This window comes from Dysidea avara, chromosome 10 (genome assembly GCF_963678975.1).
Source record: "Dysidea avara chromosome 10, odDysAvar1.4, whole genome shotgun sequence".
Classification (NCBI taxonomy): Eukaryota; Metazoa; Porifera; class Demospongiae; order Dictyoceratida; family Dysideidae; genus Dysidea; species Dysidea avara.
The window spans coordinates 7,959,776-7,975,477 of NC_089281.1; the positions used below are offsets into that span (position 1 = coordinate 7,959,776).

General features: G+C 37.6%; 1 protein-coding gene across 1 annotated transcript in view; it reads left to right on the forward strand.

Annotated features, from left to right (window-relative positions):
• LOC136268361 (COP9 signalosome complex subunit 5-like) overlaps positions 1–15,702 on the forward strand; it is a 16,896-nt gene continuing 1,194 nt past the window's right edge. Inside the window, exons 1-3 of the mRNA XM_066063684.1 lie at positions 1–190; positions 251–354; positions 407–537. Coding sequence (XP_065919756.1) covers positions 60–190; positions 251–354; positions 407–537 — 366 coding nt within the window. The 5' untranslated portion in view covers positions 1–59. The remainder of the gene's footprint in view (positions 191–250; positions 355–406; positions 538–15,702) is intronic.

Here is a 15,702-nt window from a genome sequence, read left to right on the forward strand (position 1 = left end):
AATATCCTAAAATAATTGAGAAATAACCACGTGTATCGAAAGTTTACGGAAAGACAGCGATGAGTACCTCTGCACAGAAGTCGTTCGAGCTAGCCAATGATGTGAGGACGATAACATCTTTAGATGAAATCTTTAAATATGACGGAGAAAAGCACAGTACACTTGTAGCCAACAAGCCGTGGGATAAAGAGTAAGTGTTCTAAATAATGCCCACAACAGTAGACGCTGCTGTAATAACTATCCTCCACAGTCCGCACTATTTCTCAGAGATTAACATTTCAGCATTGGCATTGTTGAAGATGGTGATGCATGCTAAGTCAGGAGGAAGACTAGAAGTGATGGGACTCCTTTTGGGTATGCAATAACTCCTAAGGGTAATCTGATTTAAGACTGAAATTATGTATAGGCAAGATTGCTGAACGTAAGATGTTTGTGATGGATTCGTTTGCTTTGCCAGTTGAGGGAACAGAAACCAGGGTGAACGCCCAAGCTGCGGCATATGAATACATGACAGCATACATTGAATCAGCTAAGAAGGTATGTTTAACTACATTACAGGTATCCAGTGATATTGTATTTTTTAAACTTTCCATGTATGATGTGGCATTAAACAGTCCTAGCTTGTCCTTTGTACAGCTTGGTAGGGTACTTTAATTTATTTGGCTATTCATCTGGTTCCAGATGCTGACTTATACAAGCTATTCGTCCTGCACTCGCCCATCATAACTCAAGTATCAAGCACACTAGTTGTATGAAGGTAAGTTTTTGGTGAGTTCGAGGTGAGCAGGGTTGGAGCAAGCATCCCAGTGAAGCTGGGCCAACCCTAGCTCACTTTGAACTCACCAAAAACTTCATACAGACAGTGAAGGACTAACAGGCAAACATTAGGGGGTTCGGTTTTGGTTTCTTCTTCACCCAGTCTTCTAACTATATTATATACAGGTTACTTATTGAATCACATTTATAGTAAGAGAGCTGGGTAGTTAACAGTGGTAGCACAGCCTGTACCACACTGGTCTTTCACGCTGGTGGTCCAGTTTCGAGCTCTGGAAGTTTTGCGGTTTTTCTTTTTTGCTTTACCAACCTTTTTTGTCTGAGTTTTTTTATTGCGTATGAAACCAGATGAATAACCCCTTCCTGGTCTTGAAAGACAGCTCTATATTAAAGTAGAAGTGATGCGCATGTTTATATAAAAAGGCAAAAATGCTCAATCTAACATTAACATGTTGTGCAAGAACTGATAGAACAAATGCACTAAAACTCTTTGTATTTTGAAATTTTAAGCCACAGATGTGTGCATGCATACATGTACTCAGGACGTGGCTTTTTTTTCTCTAGCATTAATGTTTGTAGTGTCTATTAAATAGAGTATATTCACATTTTAACTAGTAACAACAACAAGATCAATTCAGCAGTGATTGGGAAAATAAATTACAGGTGCTTCATAAAATGGTGATAATTTATAAATGCAATGATATACAGTGTTGCACTGTTGTGTTGGTGGGTCCACTGCTGGTAAGTTTTCCCTGTTAAACCTTTGTTCACAATAGACAAAAGTAAAATCAGTGATCATTTGCATGCAATCTTTTTGATTTACATAAACAAATGCTCTAACTTACATGTCTGTTGACCTACCATAATTTTAAATCCTCTTGACTCATAATTTGATGTTAGTTGGACCTTGGGTGAAAGCAGCATGAGATATAGAACATTTGCTACCTGGTGAAATATCCTAATAGAACAGTCACATGTGCTTGTAAGTTATCAAACTGTCATACAGCATTATTGGTGTTACAAATTAAAATACACTTTTTCATTCTGTGAGCAAATTTTTGAATATATAGTAGTCTCTCTATCTGGCCATTGATTATCCAAATTTTCTGTTATCCAAACTGTGGAGGTGAAGGTGAAGGTGACTGTTCTATTAGAGTATTTTGTCTTAAGTGTGTGTTCTATTAGAGTGATTGAACAGTGCTCTGTGTATAAGTGAATGGGCTTCTATTATCCAAACTTTTTGATTATCTGAGCACACTCAAGGCCCAATGAGTTTGGATAATAGAGGGACCATTGTATAGGGAAAAATTGGAGCGTTGCTTAAATCCATAATAAATAGCACAACGGTAGCAGTTTAGCAACTATTTCACAGCTATGTATTGCTGGTGTCTGCAATAGTAGCACGTTTATTCTTGTGGTGTACTTCTTTGCTATTGAATAAGAAGCAGTACATGCTTTGTATAGCTTAGGATGAATAGAAACTTCATTATCTTAAATAAAAGCACAAAGTGCAGATACTCTCCCACTACTAGCATGCAGTGTAGCATATTATACACATGGCTTGTGTCTCTTACAGTTTTCACATGATCAATTTAGTGTCATACAACCACCATATATAGCTAATAGCTATGTGTAGCTCCTGTAGACAACCTTCTCATTTCTTAGGCAATTTACCACACTAACTCTGAAACGGTTAGCGATTATTTTACTATTTTGGTATCCTGAACAAATGTTCCAGATATCCTAAGGTTAGTGACATCATCACTTGTTGGAAAAGAAACTAATACATTTATTTACACCATAGCTTCGATCACATATAAAATTGAATACGGCATGTGGTTTCAATACATAAAAATGGAATCACTATACTGCTAATCTTCTTGTTTTAGAATTACAAATCTTGTAAAGTATTTTGCATCTACTAGGGATCTAGTTGGTAATGATTGACAAACTCTGCATGTTCAAGTTGCTTGCGCGGCTTGTAAGCCTTACTTGGCATAATGTAATTGCTGCTGGCTGTAAAATGATGTGGCATAGTTTCGATTGCCTGTTATCCATTGTCGGCTCGTATAACAACACCCACTTGTTCGATCGTACTCTCTTCGCACAGGACTTTGTCTTTTACAGCTTTCTAGGGTTTCCAGTCAATTGCTCTGAGTATCCTTAGAATTGGAGCATTCACTGCACAAACTAAGTCAGAAGAAATCTATCCCATACTCTAGATGTAATTGGTTTCGAAATATTTTGTTTAGACAATTTGCAATGTTGGACGAGTAACCTTTTCTTCTCCAAGAGTCAATCGTGAGTTGTATAAACAACTCTCTAGAAGTAAGGCTGTATAATGGTCACGTACATGCGAAGATAGCCAACAATTTACATTTTCAGAACTGCATAGCAGCTAAAGAAGTTGAACCCTTAAACAAAGTTGTTTGTAAGAGCAAAAGCTATTGAGTTGTGCTCATGTAGTATCAGTAGCAGTTAGGAGATAGAAATTTGCAATGCCACCTAACCCTAACCCTAAAGTCGGATGATTACAATTATACTCTAAAATGACTAAAAACAAAGGGGACGTTCAGAGTGGTTTAATTATATTACAGAATCTGTTTTTTTCTTCAATGCTTCCATTTTACAACAAAGAGATCTTTAGGTGATTCAAGAGTCAGTTATGATAATCAGATGATTTGATTTGATTTGATTTATAATTTAAACTCAAAACCAGTCGGCCCCAGCCGTTCTTCCCTGGTTGAGTACACACAACAAAAAAAAACACTACAAACACACATACATTATGGTATATAGTACATGACACATGATACAACCACAAGAATACAACACAAAACATACAGAAAATAATTACAAAATCAATTAAGTAACTGACAATAAACATAAAAACAGTTCATCAGAAAAATCTCTTGCCATCACCATTTCCTCAGGTAAAGCATTCCACCACATAGTTGACTTATATCTAAAATGTTTCAGATATGGTATCTAGAAGTAGTACGTCACTAATCAACGCTTGTCAACTCTGGAAACTGAATTACCAAACAATATGTGTAAAAGAACACCTGACAACAATGTTTGGCTGTGGAGACATGGAGACTGAGGGATGCTTTTGGTTTCACTTTCTATACATTAGCGGTTTAAATAACAGCTGAATCAGTGTGCCTTTTGTTTTAGTAGCACTGATCCTTTTCAGTAACACAGCACTTGTTTAGTCACCTCAGTGTGCTGCCATACCATCTGCGTACAAAACTTGCTAGTGCATAGATTGTACTATTTCCAGTGGCTTTTTTATCTCCATCAAACACTTCATATAATCAATAGACTGCTGGGGTTTGGATGATCTGCATAAATTGATATTCTGTGGTACTTACCAGCTGTGTAAATAATGTCACTCGAATATCTTAACTCGTACATGGATAGTACTTATCTGTACTAATAGAGATGGTCCTGCAGTGTGCTGAGGTCAGCGGTTAACATCCTGTATGATCAGACCTAAAACATCTGTGAATTAAATATAATTGTATCAGCAGGTTTTATGATTTTTGTGATTTAAGATTAAGGTAAGGTGTATAAACATCACATGATAGAGTGCTGTGTTGGAGAGTCAAAGTGTTTAAAATAGTGAAAAGTGCTGCTTGGAATATATAAAGTATGATTTTCGATCATGTGTTTGTTTTTTTCTACAACAATGAATAGGTTGTAGCAAGAGTACATAATATATATATTTAGGGTTATGTACTCTTGGTTGTAGACACTTAATGACAATCTGGTGATAATGAAATGCTCCCAGGAAATGCATGTCTTAATTATCGTGGAGTTGATAAAACTGGAGAACGGAGGTGTTGTCACTCAACATGACTAGGTTTCACCCTGCGTTGCTTCAGAGTTTCAATCTCCCTCACTTGTGCTTTATGTTCCATGCAACCACATAGTGATAATTGTATGCTGTCCAATACTGACTGAAAGTTTGCATGTAACAAACATTTTGAAGTTCACAGATTTTCAGATTTATTATAAAATTTTTAAAATGATCTCTTAGTTTTGTGATAACTTTTGCAAGGTCTCAAAACCCTCTAGGGATGCCACAATGCAATATGCGTATAGCATAAACATGTACAGCAGTAGTAGTAGCAGCACATCACGTGTTTCTTTAATTACCTTCAGGTAGGTTGTTCCAACTTATACAATAGATTACATAGAAATTTTCTGTATCATGACAAACTGGATTGTGATATTCTATACTGTGGAAGTTAATATCACAACGTATCATATGTTAAGACTATCCCCTACACTGCAGTGCAAGCATAAGTTAATATCACAACGTATCATATGTTAAGACTATCCCCTACACTGCAGTACAAGCATCTCAGGCAGCCATACAGTGCAGTACAAACACACTTCATCATACAATTTAGATGCCTTCTAAATGTTTCATAATTTATACAACATTGACTCTGGTGTGTAGGCAGCAACCCAACAAGTATTTATGATGTATTTCCTTTTTGTCTTCACTTACTGTAGCTGTAGGACTAGATCAAAAGGCTGGTGTGTTCCATGACATTGTGTTATGTGAGACACAGGAAGTTTGTCTTCTGTTGTCACTCAAAATACAAGGAGTCATGTATCACCAACCCACCTGGAAGTGAAGTGCACTTTGTACTATTCTGATGTTTGGGGTGACTGTTATTCTATTGGCTTCAGTGAAGCCTCATTGATTTGAGAGCCATAAAAATGTTGAGGGATGCAAGGCTGGACTTGATAATATATAGTGTGTAATCATGCCAAGTAGGTCCCAAGTAACGAAGGTACTTTATGATTCTTTTACCTCATTAATAAAACAGCAACTATTTAAAGTAGACATTATAGTAGACATTATAGACACTATTGATTATAGTGACTAGTGGCATTTCAAACACACCTCATTAATGGGGCTACGTCATTACTATACTGAACATGGCCTGAGTAATGAGATTTTTCATATCCTTTGTGAAAGCTGCTTGTATGTGCTAATGAACACACTCAATATCCATAGCTGTGGTTTGTTTAAAATAGAGTTTATCCTAACACCTACTGGTATGATTATGTATCACTTTGTTTACTACAATTGCCACACTACAAATGAATAGTCTTGTAGCCCGAACAGGAAAGGTCTGGAATAACTGACATATTTAAACATTCTTTTTGTCAAGCTTTTAGTCCATATTCTTTTGACCCTCTGCACAGGTATTTTACTTGAGAGGTTGCAGATAAGTTGTAGTCAGACAGACACCTAACAGGAGGATTTGAAAAACCTTGGCTTTGCTCGCCTTAGTTTTTGAAGCACAAAGATTCAAGAGCGAAATCTCTAACTGACTTAGATAGTGGGAGCATTTAGACATGGTGGAGAAATGGATTATACATAGTTTTACTAATTATATTGACCTGCAACGTTTTAATTAGCGCAGAAGATTAAACGTCGAAGAGCTGAAAAAATTGAATCTCACACTTAATCATTGATTCCTAAAGTTACACAGTTTATAGAAGTAGCTATTGACTCGTTGCCATGCAGTTCCCTCACCAGTGCCTATGGCATCACAACAGTATGAAGAACAGGCATATAAAACAGTTTGAAGATGTGGCTTGAGTGGTTTACAATGACAACAAGTTGTTGCTTATGGTGCCACACAATACTAAACATAATTTCAAAATATTGACCACGCCCACATTTCAGATGACACTAAAAAACCATTCTACAAGGAAGCTTGCTCATCTAAGTCTTTAGTTCTGTATAGTTTAGTTGAAGACGAACAACAAAATACTCTAGAAACAGATGGGTGCTAAACAATTTCCATGATATCTCTGGACTTGTCTGTTCATTGTAACAAATGTAACTACAGTGTTACCTCCCGTAATCGAAACTTGGCAAATCATTGATCACAAGTGAGATTTACAATGCTTGAGATTAGAGTTGAGTGATAGCACAACTATCACAATCATGATTTGATAGTAACTTTTATATCACGATAACGATAGTATCACAATAGTTACTAGTAGTTATTAAAAACACTCAACTTCACATAAACAACACATGAATACTCCAATTGCGTACCCACCACATATCTGCTTTTCTAACACTCCACTAAAAATTGTTATGTGTCAGTATTACAGTTGTTATCTTTGTTGTCCACGTTCAAGCTACTAGTCTTTTACAGCTTTCTGAACTTCAACACTATCATGTTTGCTTTTGTTATCCATATTTTTGACTAAGTACATATGTGACCGAATTTTGGAAAACCGTCGATATACGCACAAGAGTACTTTTGTAATAAAACGCATTTAAAAACTATGGGTAAAAAACGTAAGCTCCGGAAAAAAATTATGCAAATTTTTATCGCCTCGCTGGTAGGCGAATTAAGCCGCCAATGAATAAATCCTGGGCATCATCGTGTTTGCATGTCCATAGGGAGTACAAAAAGCTTTGTTGCATCTCCCTACACGAGACGAAGTTACAGACGTTTGTTTACGTTGCGGTGACGAAAGAATTTACCGACGATCGTTTTTCAGTGAATTTTCCTTCCTTCTCGAACAAAGAAGCATGCCTGGGGAAACAACTATACCTTGGTGGATGCACAAATTCATGGCGAACACAATGAGCCAAGATTCAGTTCCGTACGTCGTTGTATCAGTAAGTTATGATGGTTTATGTAAGCGCCTGTAGATTCTTTTCTCGATAGCTTCTGTACTTATCAAATTATTTGCTCGTCCGGCTGTCTAGTGCTGTATTTCCAACGCTCCTTAACTTAGGAAGCTGAAACTTGGCTAGTCCATTCCTCTGTCCCTGTAGAAAACAAAGAACAAATAAAATGCATTTTGAAAATTGTGCGGATATCGACGGTTTTCTAAAATTAGGTCACATATATGGATAAGCAATCACGATAGCACGATAGTATACTAGCTATCAAGATCACGATTGTTAATAGCTATCACGATAATCGATTGATCGCCACCAGTGTTGGGGGTAACACGTTATGTAATATTATTACTTTTGTGGTAACTAAAAAGTAACATAACAAAATATAGTATAAAAACAAGTAATGTAACGTAAGTTACTTTACTTACGAATGTAACACGTTACGTAAGTAATGAAGTTACTGTAACAAGTCTAATATTAAGTAATATTATTACTACAAGTAACGAAGTTACTAATCTTGTTAGTAATCCGCTGAGTAACGCCTAGCCACAACAAAGTAATGAAGCCTACTGAATGAAGCTTATTCACCAGTTTCTTGCTTATAACCAAGATTTGCACATTGTCCAACAATGCAATCATGTCATGTGATAAGATGGTGGTTGCACACATGACAGCTTAAGGCTGTGGACACAAAGTAATATAATATATGTAATATTATTATAGTTACTTTATTTTATGGGTAATATCAGAGTACAATATAACGGTCGGCCCTCGGCCATTTTCCGACCAAGCGATGCTGTTGACCGATCAATGTAGCTGTTGGTCGGCCATTTGTGCCGATCAAATTTTTTACAACTGTAATTCTTTATTATTAGTCTTTATAACATGTAATATTATAGTTATTATTATTGTCGTATCGTTAGCTTTCCTTACCGAAGCTATTTAATCACTACGTGAAGTCTCGATCCCATCGAAGCATCGACTAGATATGCATGCGTATAAGCTAGAGCACTGCACCTAGTATTTACCCAAATTATCGATTGTGGGTTACTGTGGATGTTGTGAAGAAGCGATCACTACACTGACTACACGAGTGGTGCCTTCCAAGAGAAGAAAAGAAAGTTGTGTTTGCAAAGTGGAGGTACGATATTAAGAATAAGATGGCCATTTCGTGGTTATAATCTGTAGAGATGCAGTGGCTGGAGAAAGTGGAATGAAAGCCATGTGATAAAAGTGTTCTGCACACGGAAAGTTCGAGAGAAACTTTAGCAATAGAGAAACTTTAGCAATAGCTAGTTGATAGTTCAATATGTGCTGACTCAACACCACTTGTAATAAAGCATTTAGCCTAGCTAAGTTAACAAACTGGCTGTACAATACATTGATCCATGTTTTTTTTTTGTAAAATATGTATGCAGCAGCAACACAAATTTTGTACATGTATTACTAATAAACAATTAATTCTCTGTAAAATGCATGTGCATAAAGTTCAGTGATAAGTAGCTGAAAGTGGTCTCAGATTCAATCTCAGAGTGATTCTTTTTTCAAAAATTTCCTGGGGGGGGCATGCCCCCAGACCTCCCTGTGCTTCGCCCTGCGGGGTGTGCTTTGCACACTAGGATAGTACACCTCTATCTTATGGCCATGCAATTTCAGAAATGGCCAATCAAATTTACTTTTGATTGGCCATTCTGTCCGAGCAATAATTTTCCCTTATATTGTACACTGAATATGTAACTGTAACTAAATAGTTCAGTTGCAGGTAATATGTAATACTTTTAAAAAGTAATTGCCCCAACACTGATCGCCACTATCGCTCAGCTCTACTTGAGATCTATGCAAATGCTACCAGATCTCTTAGTAGATTTTAAAGTCCTTGTTGTTTTCCAAATATCAAAGCACATGATAGTAATTCCACTACTTTGGTCAAGCAGTCTAATCACTAAAAGCAGACCAAAAAATGTGATTTCATCATAGCCAAAGTAAAGAAGATTTATTTGGTGTGGAGCCCAAAATAGGAACACATTGTTATTTGATTTGGTGATCAATTCACATCACTCTTCAACCAATTTTGATTTTCAAAGTTTTTGTAAACTATTACACCATTGCAAGTTGTCTGCAAAATTTGGAATGGACAATACATTGTGAGCTCTTTCTATCTGTGATTCACCAAATATGGTTAGAGTATTATCCTATAGAGTACAGTTGTATATATGGGATGTACAATAGATATAGAAATCCGATATATTGTAAGGAAGAAAATTAAATTTAGATTAATTGTATTGTCCATGTGTCATACATGAGGTATTGATGTGCAAGCACCAAGTCTCAAGTGAGAGGCCAGGGTGTGCTACCATTGTACACACGTACTTGTTCTTGCGTCAGGTTTGAGCATAGCTTACAATGACCAGCCCTGTAGGACTCGTCGAAAACATTGTCAACATCCTATTTGTAGCAGGATTTTTCAGTTGGATTCATGAGTTGATGACAAAAAAACAATTGAGTTGTCTGGTCTTATTAGAGAGGGGTGGTCGCTAAGTGAAGTGTGAAGGTTGATGGTTCAGGGAGCTTTCTTGAATTTTGTCAACAAGACCAACTGTTTGAACTCCTTGCAGTACTGCTGTTGACATTGTTATGACAAATCACAAGTTGGTAACAATAATCCTTGTTACTACACATGTAAAACAACTGTGTAGGCCTGGAAATATTTGAAGGTTAGCAAAATACTTTTAGCAGGTGCATGGACACCTTGTAAATGTTGTTGTTCCCCTGTCTCCTTGTGCCTTGTGCATGTTTGGAAACAAGCAAGTTTAGGTGTAGTTTGTCTCATTACTCTCAAGCTCAACTCTTGGCCTAGTAGGTTGCATATCAATACTGAGGCATGATGAAAACTAAACCTTTGCTCTCTACTGCTGAGCTCATAGACGTAAAATCTCGGATGTGGTCTCATAAAATTGCTATGGCTTCAGGTTTTGTGATGGCAAAAACATCCATCCTAAAGCAGAATATCTTGATGCATCAATATGTTGTGTATTATCTTCCTGTGGGTTTCCTTCGCATAAATATAGACTGCATATGTATTTGTCCTCAACTTGCTTTTAATAGTGCATCATAGAAAAACCATTCCGTAGATCACACATGTTTTATGTTTAAGTTTGCAAAAACAACTTGATGTAATTGTTTTCATCATAATATTTTTTTCAAAACTTTCTGACTTGAGCAGACCAGTGCTTAAATACCACATTTTACCAGTTAATAGCCGCAGGTACTATAACTTTCAGCAAGGAAAATGATGCGGCTACTATCCGAGGGCGGCTACTATGAGTTTGTGTGGCAGTAGCCTACGGTGTTTATACAGATTTTCAAATGGCTGACCTTGTGTAACCATCATCTAATACTGTTAATCCACTTGGCTCCTCTCAGAAATGCTATTTCCAGGCTTAAAACAACTCCTTTGCTTAGTTTCTCCTTCAAACGTGTGTCATCAACACTTGTATCAGCATATTCAGATACAAGCTGCGGCTCTTATGACAGTGATTCAAGCAGTTACTATCCGGGGGCGACTATTATGTGAGCCACCAGTCAAATACGGTATGTAAGGTAAAGCCTCACTTAGTGACCATCTCTTTAATATAATTTTGTTACAGTGGCCACATAAACTTGGATGGGGACGCATCACAAGGCCACCTCACAGTAGCAGTCATGATATGATGATTTGGTTCCAGAGATGGCCTTATCAATGGGTTTATTGTTTGAATACCAGCTAAAAGATTTTTTTTTTCTTTGAATCATGCAGATTTGTGAATAGCTTTTGTAAGACGTTTAATAAACACTAGAACACACAAGCTCTCTGAAATAGACCACACAATGAGTAGTTCATAAAGTAGGGATTTGTAATAGTTGTAGACCCTCTCTCCAGGAAGGCTTTGTGTACTTCACCTATGAAATAGCTACTAAGCAAGCACATCATAGACGTATTGTTGTAGTTTTCTTTCAAGGATAGCATGCTTTCACTCTGCATTTCATTTGGTGGCGTAGCTGGCCTTCAGGGATGTGTGAGTGCACTCACTCACACATTTCACCCCATGCAAGCAACTAGCACGAAGTGCGAGTCTATCTCTACATACATTTGGTTTAATAGTTTCAAAAGTGCATAAATGTATCTAGCTAGGTAATAATGCACTACGCTGCTGTTCCTGCAGCTTATTTCACTAGTCTAATGCTGCTGTACAAGGGCATCGGAACCAGGGGGGCAAAGGAATGTTTTGGCCCCCCACTTTTGGGCCAAGTAGCCAATCAGCCAAAGCTATATACACACACAGAAATACATACCTTCGTACGAGAAGCCATACAACCACCACACAAAAGCACTCTCTGGGGTGTGGCATCACCAGTCCACCGCAACTCATTGTAATGTGTTATAAACATAAAAGCGCCTATAATTTTATTTCTGTTATGCTTGCACATGATATCTGTTGTTCAAATATTTCCTGGATCCCGTGCAGTAAAAAGTTTAAACAGTAGAAAGAGTGCCACATCTGTGGCATTGGGAAAGATTTAATTCGAATCGAGGGTGATAACAGATCTAATAGGGCAGTCTCATTGTAGTGCGCGAGTGTATGGGAGTTGTTGACTACCAACAATTAAACCAGAAATTGTGAAGACTTTGATGAAGTTGATTTATAAAGTGGTCTAAAGAGAAACATACAAGGATGCTGAAAATGAAAGTGGCCAATCGTGAACTCAGTGTGGTATTCACGTGATCTACACTCAGTTTGGGAACACCTGCTAGAGCAGACATCCCAGCTTGAGTTCCTTAAAGGTAACGATGTGTCACTTTGCGGATAACAACTAAACTATTAGTGTTGTAATCCTTGTAGTGTGAAGTATGTAAAGCTAGCATTAAGAGAATACCTTCACATGACCATGATTTCTCACGTGATATATACATGCATTGAACACATGCAGTAGGTGTAGAGGAGCATAACAGCCATTAAGTGATAACACACCCCACAACACACATATGAACTGGGTACAGGAGCCGTATCAATGGGACCCTGGATGGGTGTTGATCAGCTTATGCTTAACCGGTTATGACTCTCTGGCCCTCCCACTATGAAAATTGTTCCTACACCTTTGCTACTGCATGAATAATATAGAAGCTAGTAATGAAAACTATAACTTATTATGCCTCCTTGTCTTGTTCTGTTAACTCATCTGTACTTGTACACAACTCTTTATACTCACTCCAGCCTGACTTGAGATACCGTAACCATAATTCAGCCACCAATTGCAACTTTTCATCTCTAACTGATTTGCCTAACACCAGATAATTTAGTTTTTGTCCATCACTTTAAGTCACTTAACTGTGCCAACAAAAGAATCCATGCTGTTACTTATTCCAGTTGTGAAAAATAGACAGGGTTCCCTCCTTCCTTGTCTTCCTCTCTTCCCTCCTAAAATTAGGATCATGTGAAATAGAAAGCACTGAAACTACTGGGATCACATGATGTTGTAACCGTTGAACTTATCTCAATATCAGCTGCTGATTTACGACTATATTGCACTGCCTGCCAACGTATGCACTACTTGTCTCTTGTTCATAATAGCAATAACAAGCAGGTGCCATTCTCTTAAGGAAATTGGGTGGGCACGTACCCACCCTTGGCTTTACTAAGCAAAGTATTGACTTAAACACTTTATAGTAGAGCAGGGTTATTTAGTACAGTACTCCTTGGTTGCCATGGTGTGCTCTTGTTACTAAGTACAGGCACTCACACATATAGACCATGTCATTTTATCATGGTGGTGTGAACGTTAATAAGTAACAGAGTCCACAGTAATCAATAAGTGCATGTGAAGTGGGAATACCTACAATGACCCCTGAAACTGGATAGGGATTTTTAGTGAAACGAAAACTTACTGTAGCTTCAATGTACACACACACATGCGCGCACACGCACACACACACACACACACACACACACACACACACACAATTGAGCATTCAAATCAAAGAGAATCCTGTATTTACACTATACATCAGTGTGATCACTGGCCCATCCACCCACACTGGTATGCCTCTCTCTTTGACAGTAACACTAATCAGTTGCATAAACATTCTTGTATCCATATTTGGCTAAGAATTATATGTGCTTCCTAATGCCTGCACCCATTTTGTGTTTCCTGTAATGTGTTACCCCCTCCCCACTTGGTCAATGCGTTATAATATGAGTAAATACTGTTGACCAGTTAGTGGGTCTTGGGGGTAGTTAGATAAGTATTTGAATGGCTTGTCATATACACATGTATGTACTAATGTGCATGTATGCACACAAAACTACAAACACTATGTATGCATACAACACAATCATTCTCTCTCGCACGCACGCACGCACACACACAAATGCACACACACACACACACACACACACACACACACACACACACACACACACACACACACACACACACACACACACACACACACACACACACACACACACACACACACACGTATGGATACAGTACATTAAATTCATAAACATGTCAAGTTGGTCCAAAGGTATACTTCATTACTACATGGCTACCTCATATTAGAGGCCGTATTAATTTTAGTGGCCTTCAGAACAAGATACTCCTTCAAAGACTGAGTGCATCTTTATGTTAATAAATACTTTGAATAATGCAGAGTACATGAATGTACTACATGTACAAGTTAACCACAACATTCATTAAGTTTCCATTGCACAAAGATACAGAAAAGTCCCTTGATGTATATACCAACTTTGGTTGGTGCGGATGGCATTACGCAGGATGATACCAAATATGGCAATATTGGGAGGCTCAATTTGATTTACTCCTACTAAACACCAATAGGGCCACCATTGGGACCCAAAAATAAGCAAGATAGAGGCAGTCCTATTTGTAATGTTGTGAAGTACACCTTAGCTGTGTTTTTGGGACCCATTGACATGGTCATTATAATGGAGTGGCCAAACCTATTTGACACTGTAAGGAAGGAGGTGATCGCTAAGTAAGAAACATAATACACCCACCATACATGGCTCAGCCTTACCACCACTACAGAGATAAAATGTAAACTGAATTTGGGCACATTTTTAGTGTCACTTGCACATGTAAAGCATTAGTGCTGCAGTAAAGCAGCCACATCTTTATAATGGTAGGCATACAGGCCATTGGGAGGTGGTCATTTAATAGGTGAAAAATGAAATTGTCCGAATATTGTAAGCATGTCTTGAATTACTAAGAGTTTTGGAAGCTTATTTTCTTTTTATTGAGAAACCCATTAAATTCTGAGTGCCATATGACCATTACAAAGATGTTCAAGCTTCAAACACGTCTGTGATGGCAGATAATCATTAGTACTATTGTCACGTAGCTCTGATATGCTACATTAGTTTTGTTTGCCTCTTCCAACTTCACTTACATATGGTATAACTATGCCTCTAACCCCTGGCTTCTGCTTGACCTCCCTTTAGTTGAAGCTGCATGGCTTTTGTTTAGATAATGGTATTATAACTAGCCAGCTGAACATTCCATTGAAATGTTTAACTAGTCCATGGAAATGGTTAGGAATTGTTTAATGGCTTGCTTCTTTAGTGTCACAATGTTTGGGGTTTCACTAAAGTGAAAGTGTAGTATAGTGATGTGGCAGATTTTTATATATTAGTATATACTTGCCTTGTGTTGCCTAGCATTCTGTGTTGTGCGTGTGGGCGCGCGTGTGTGTACATGTGCGTACGTGCATGTGTACATGTGCATACGTGTATGTGTGTGCGTGCATGCATGTAGTGTATAGCATGTTTAGTGTGCATACATCCACATAATATGTAGTAGTCTGTCACTGTGTGTAGTCTGTATTGCATAGAGTTGTTATGGGTCAGACCAACTTAATCTATTCCATTAAAAATTAATGCCTCAATGCATATAGTGGAGGGAATCAATTAATAACCCAAGTTAGTAAAATATTCAGGTGTCACATCTATCACCATCATGTAATTGTTTACTATCACAGTTATGTGAATGAATACTGAATAGTAGGTGTGTGTATTGTGTGTATTGTGTGTAGTGTACAGTAAAGTCACCATTCAAAGATAGCTTCCATGTATGGTAAAAAGCAACCAAATTTAAATTATAAACTGAGTTAATTTCGCTTAACAGTGCAGCCCTGTATTGTCTATCAATTACTAACATAACTGTTAAGTATTGTTTGAAGCCAAACAGCTTCAGTG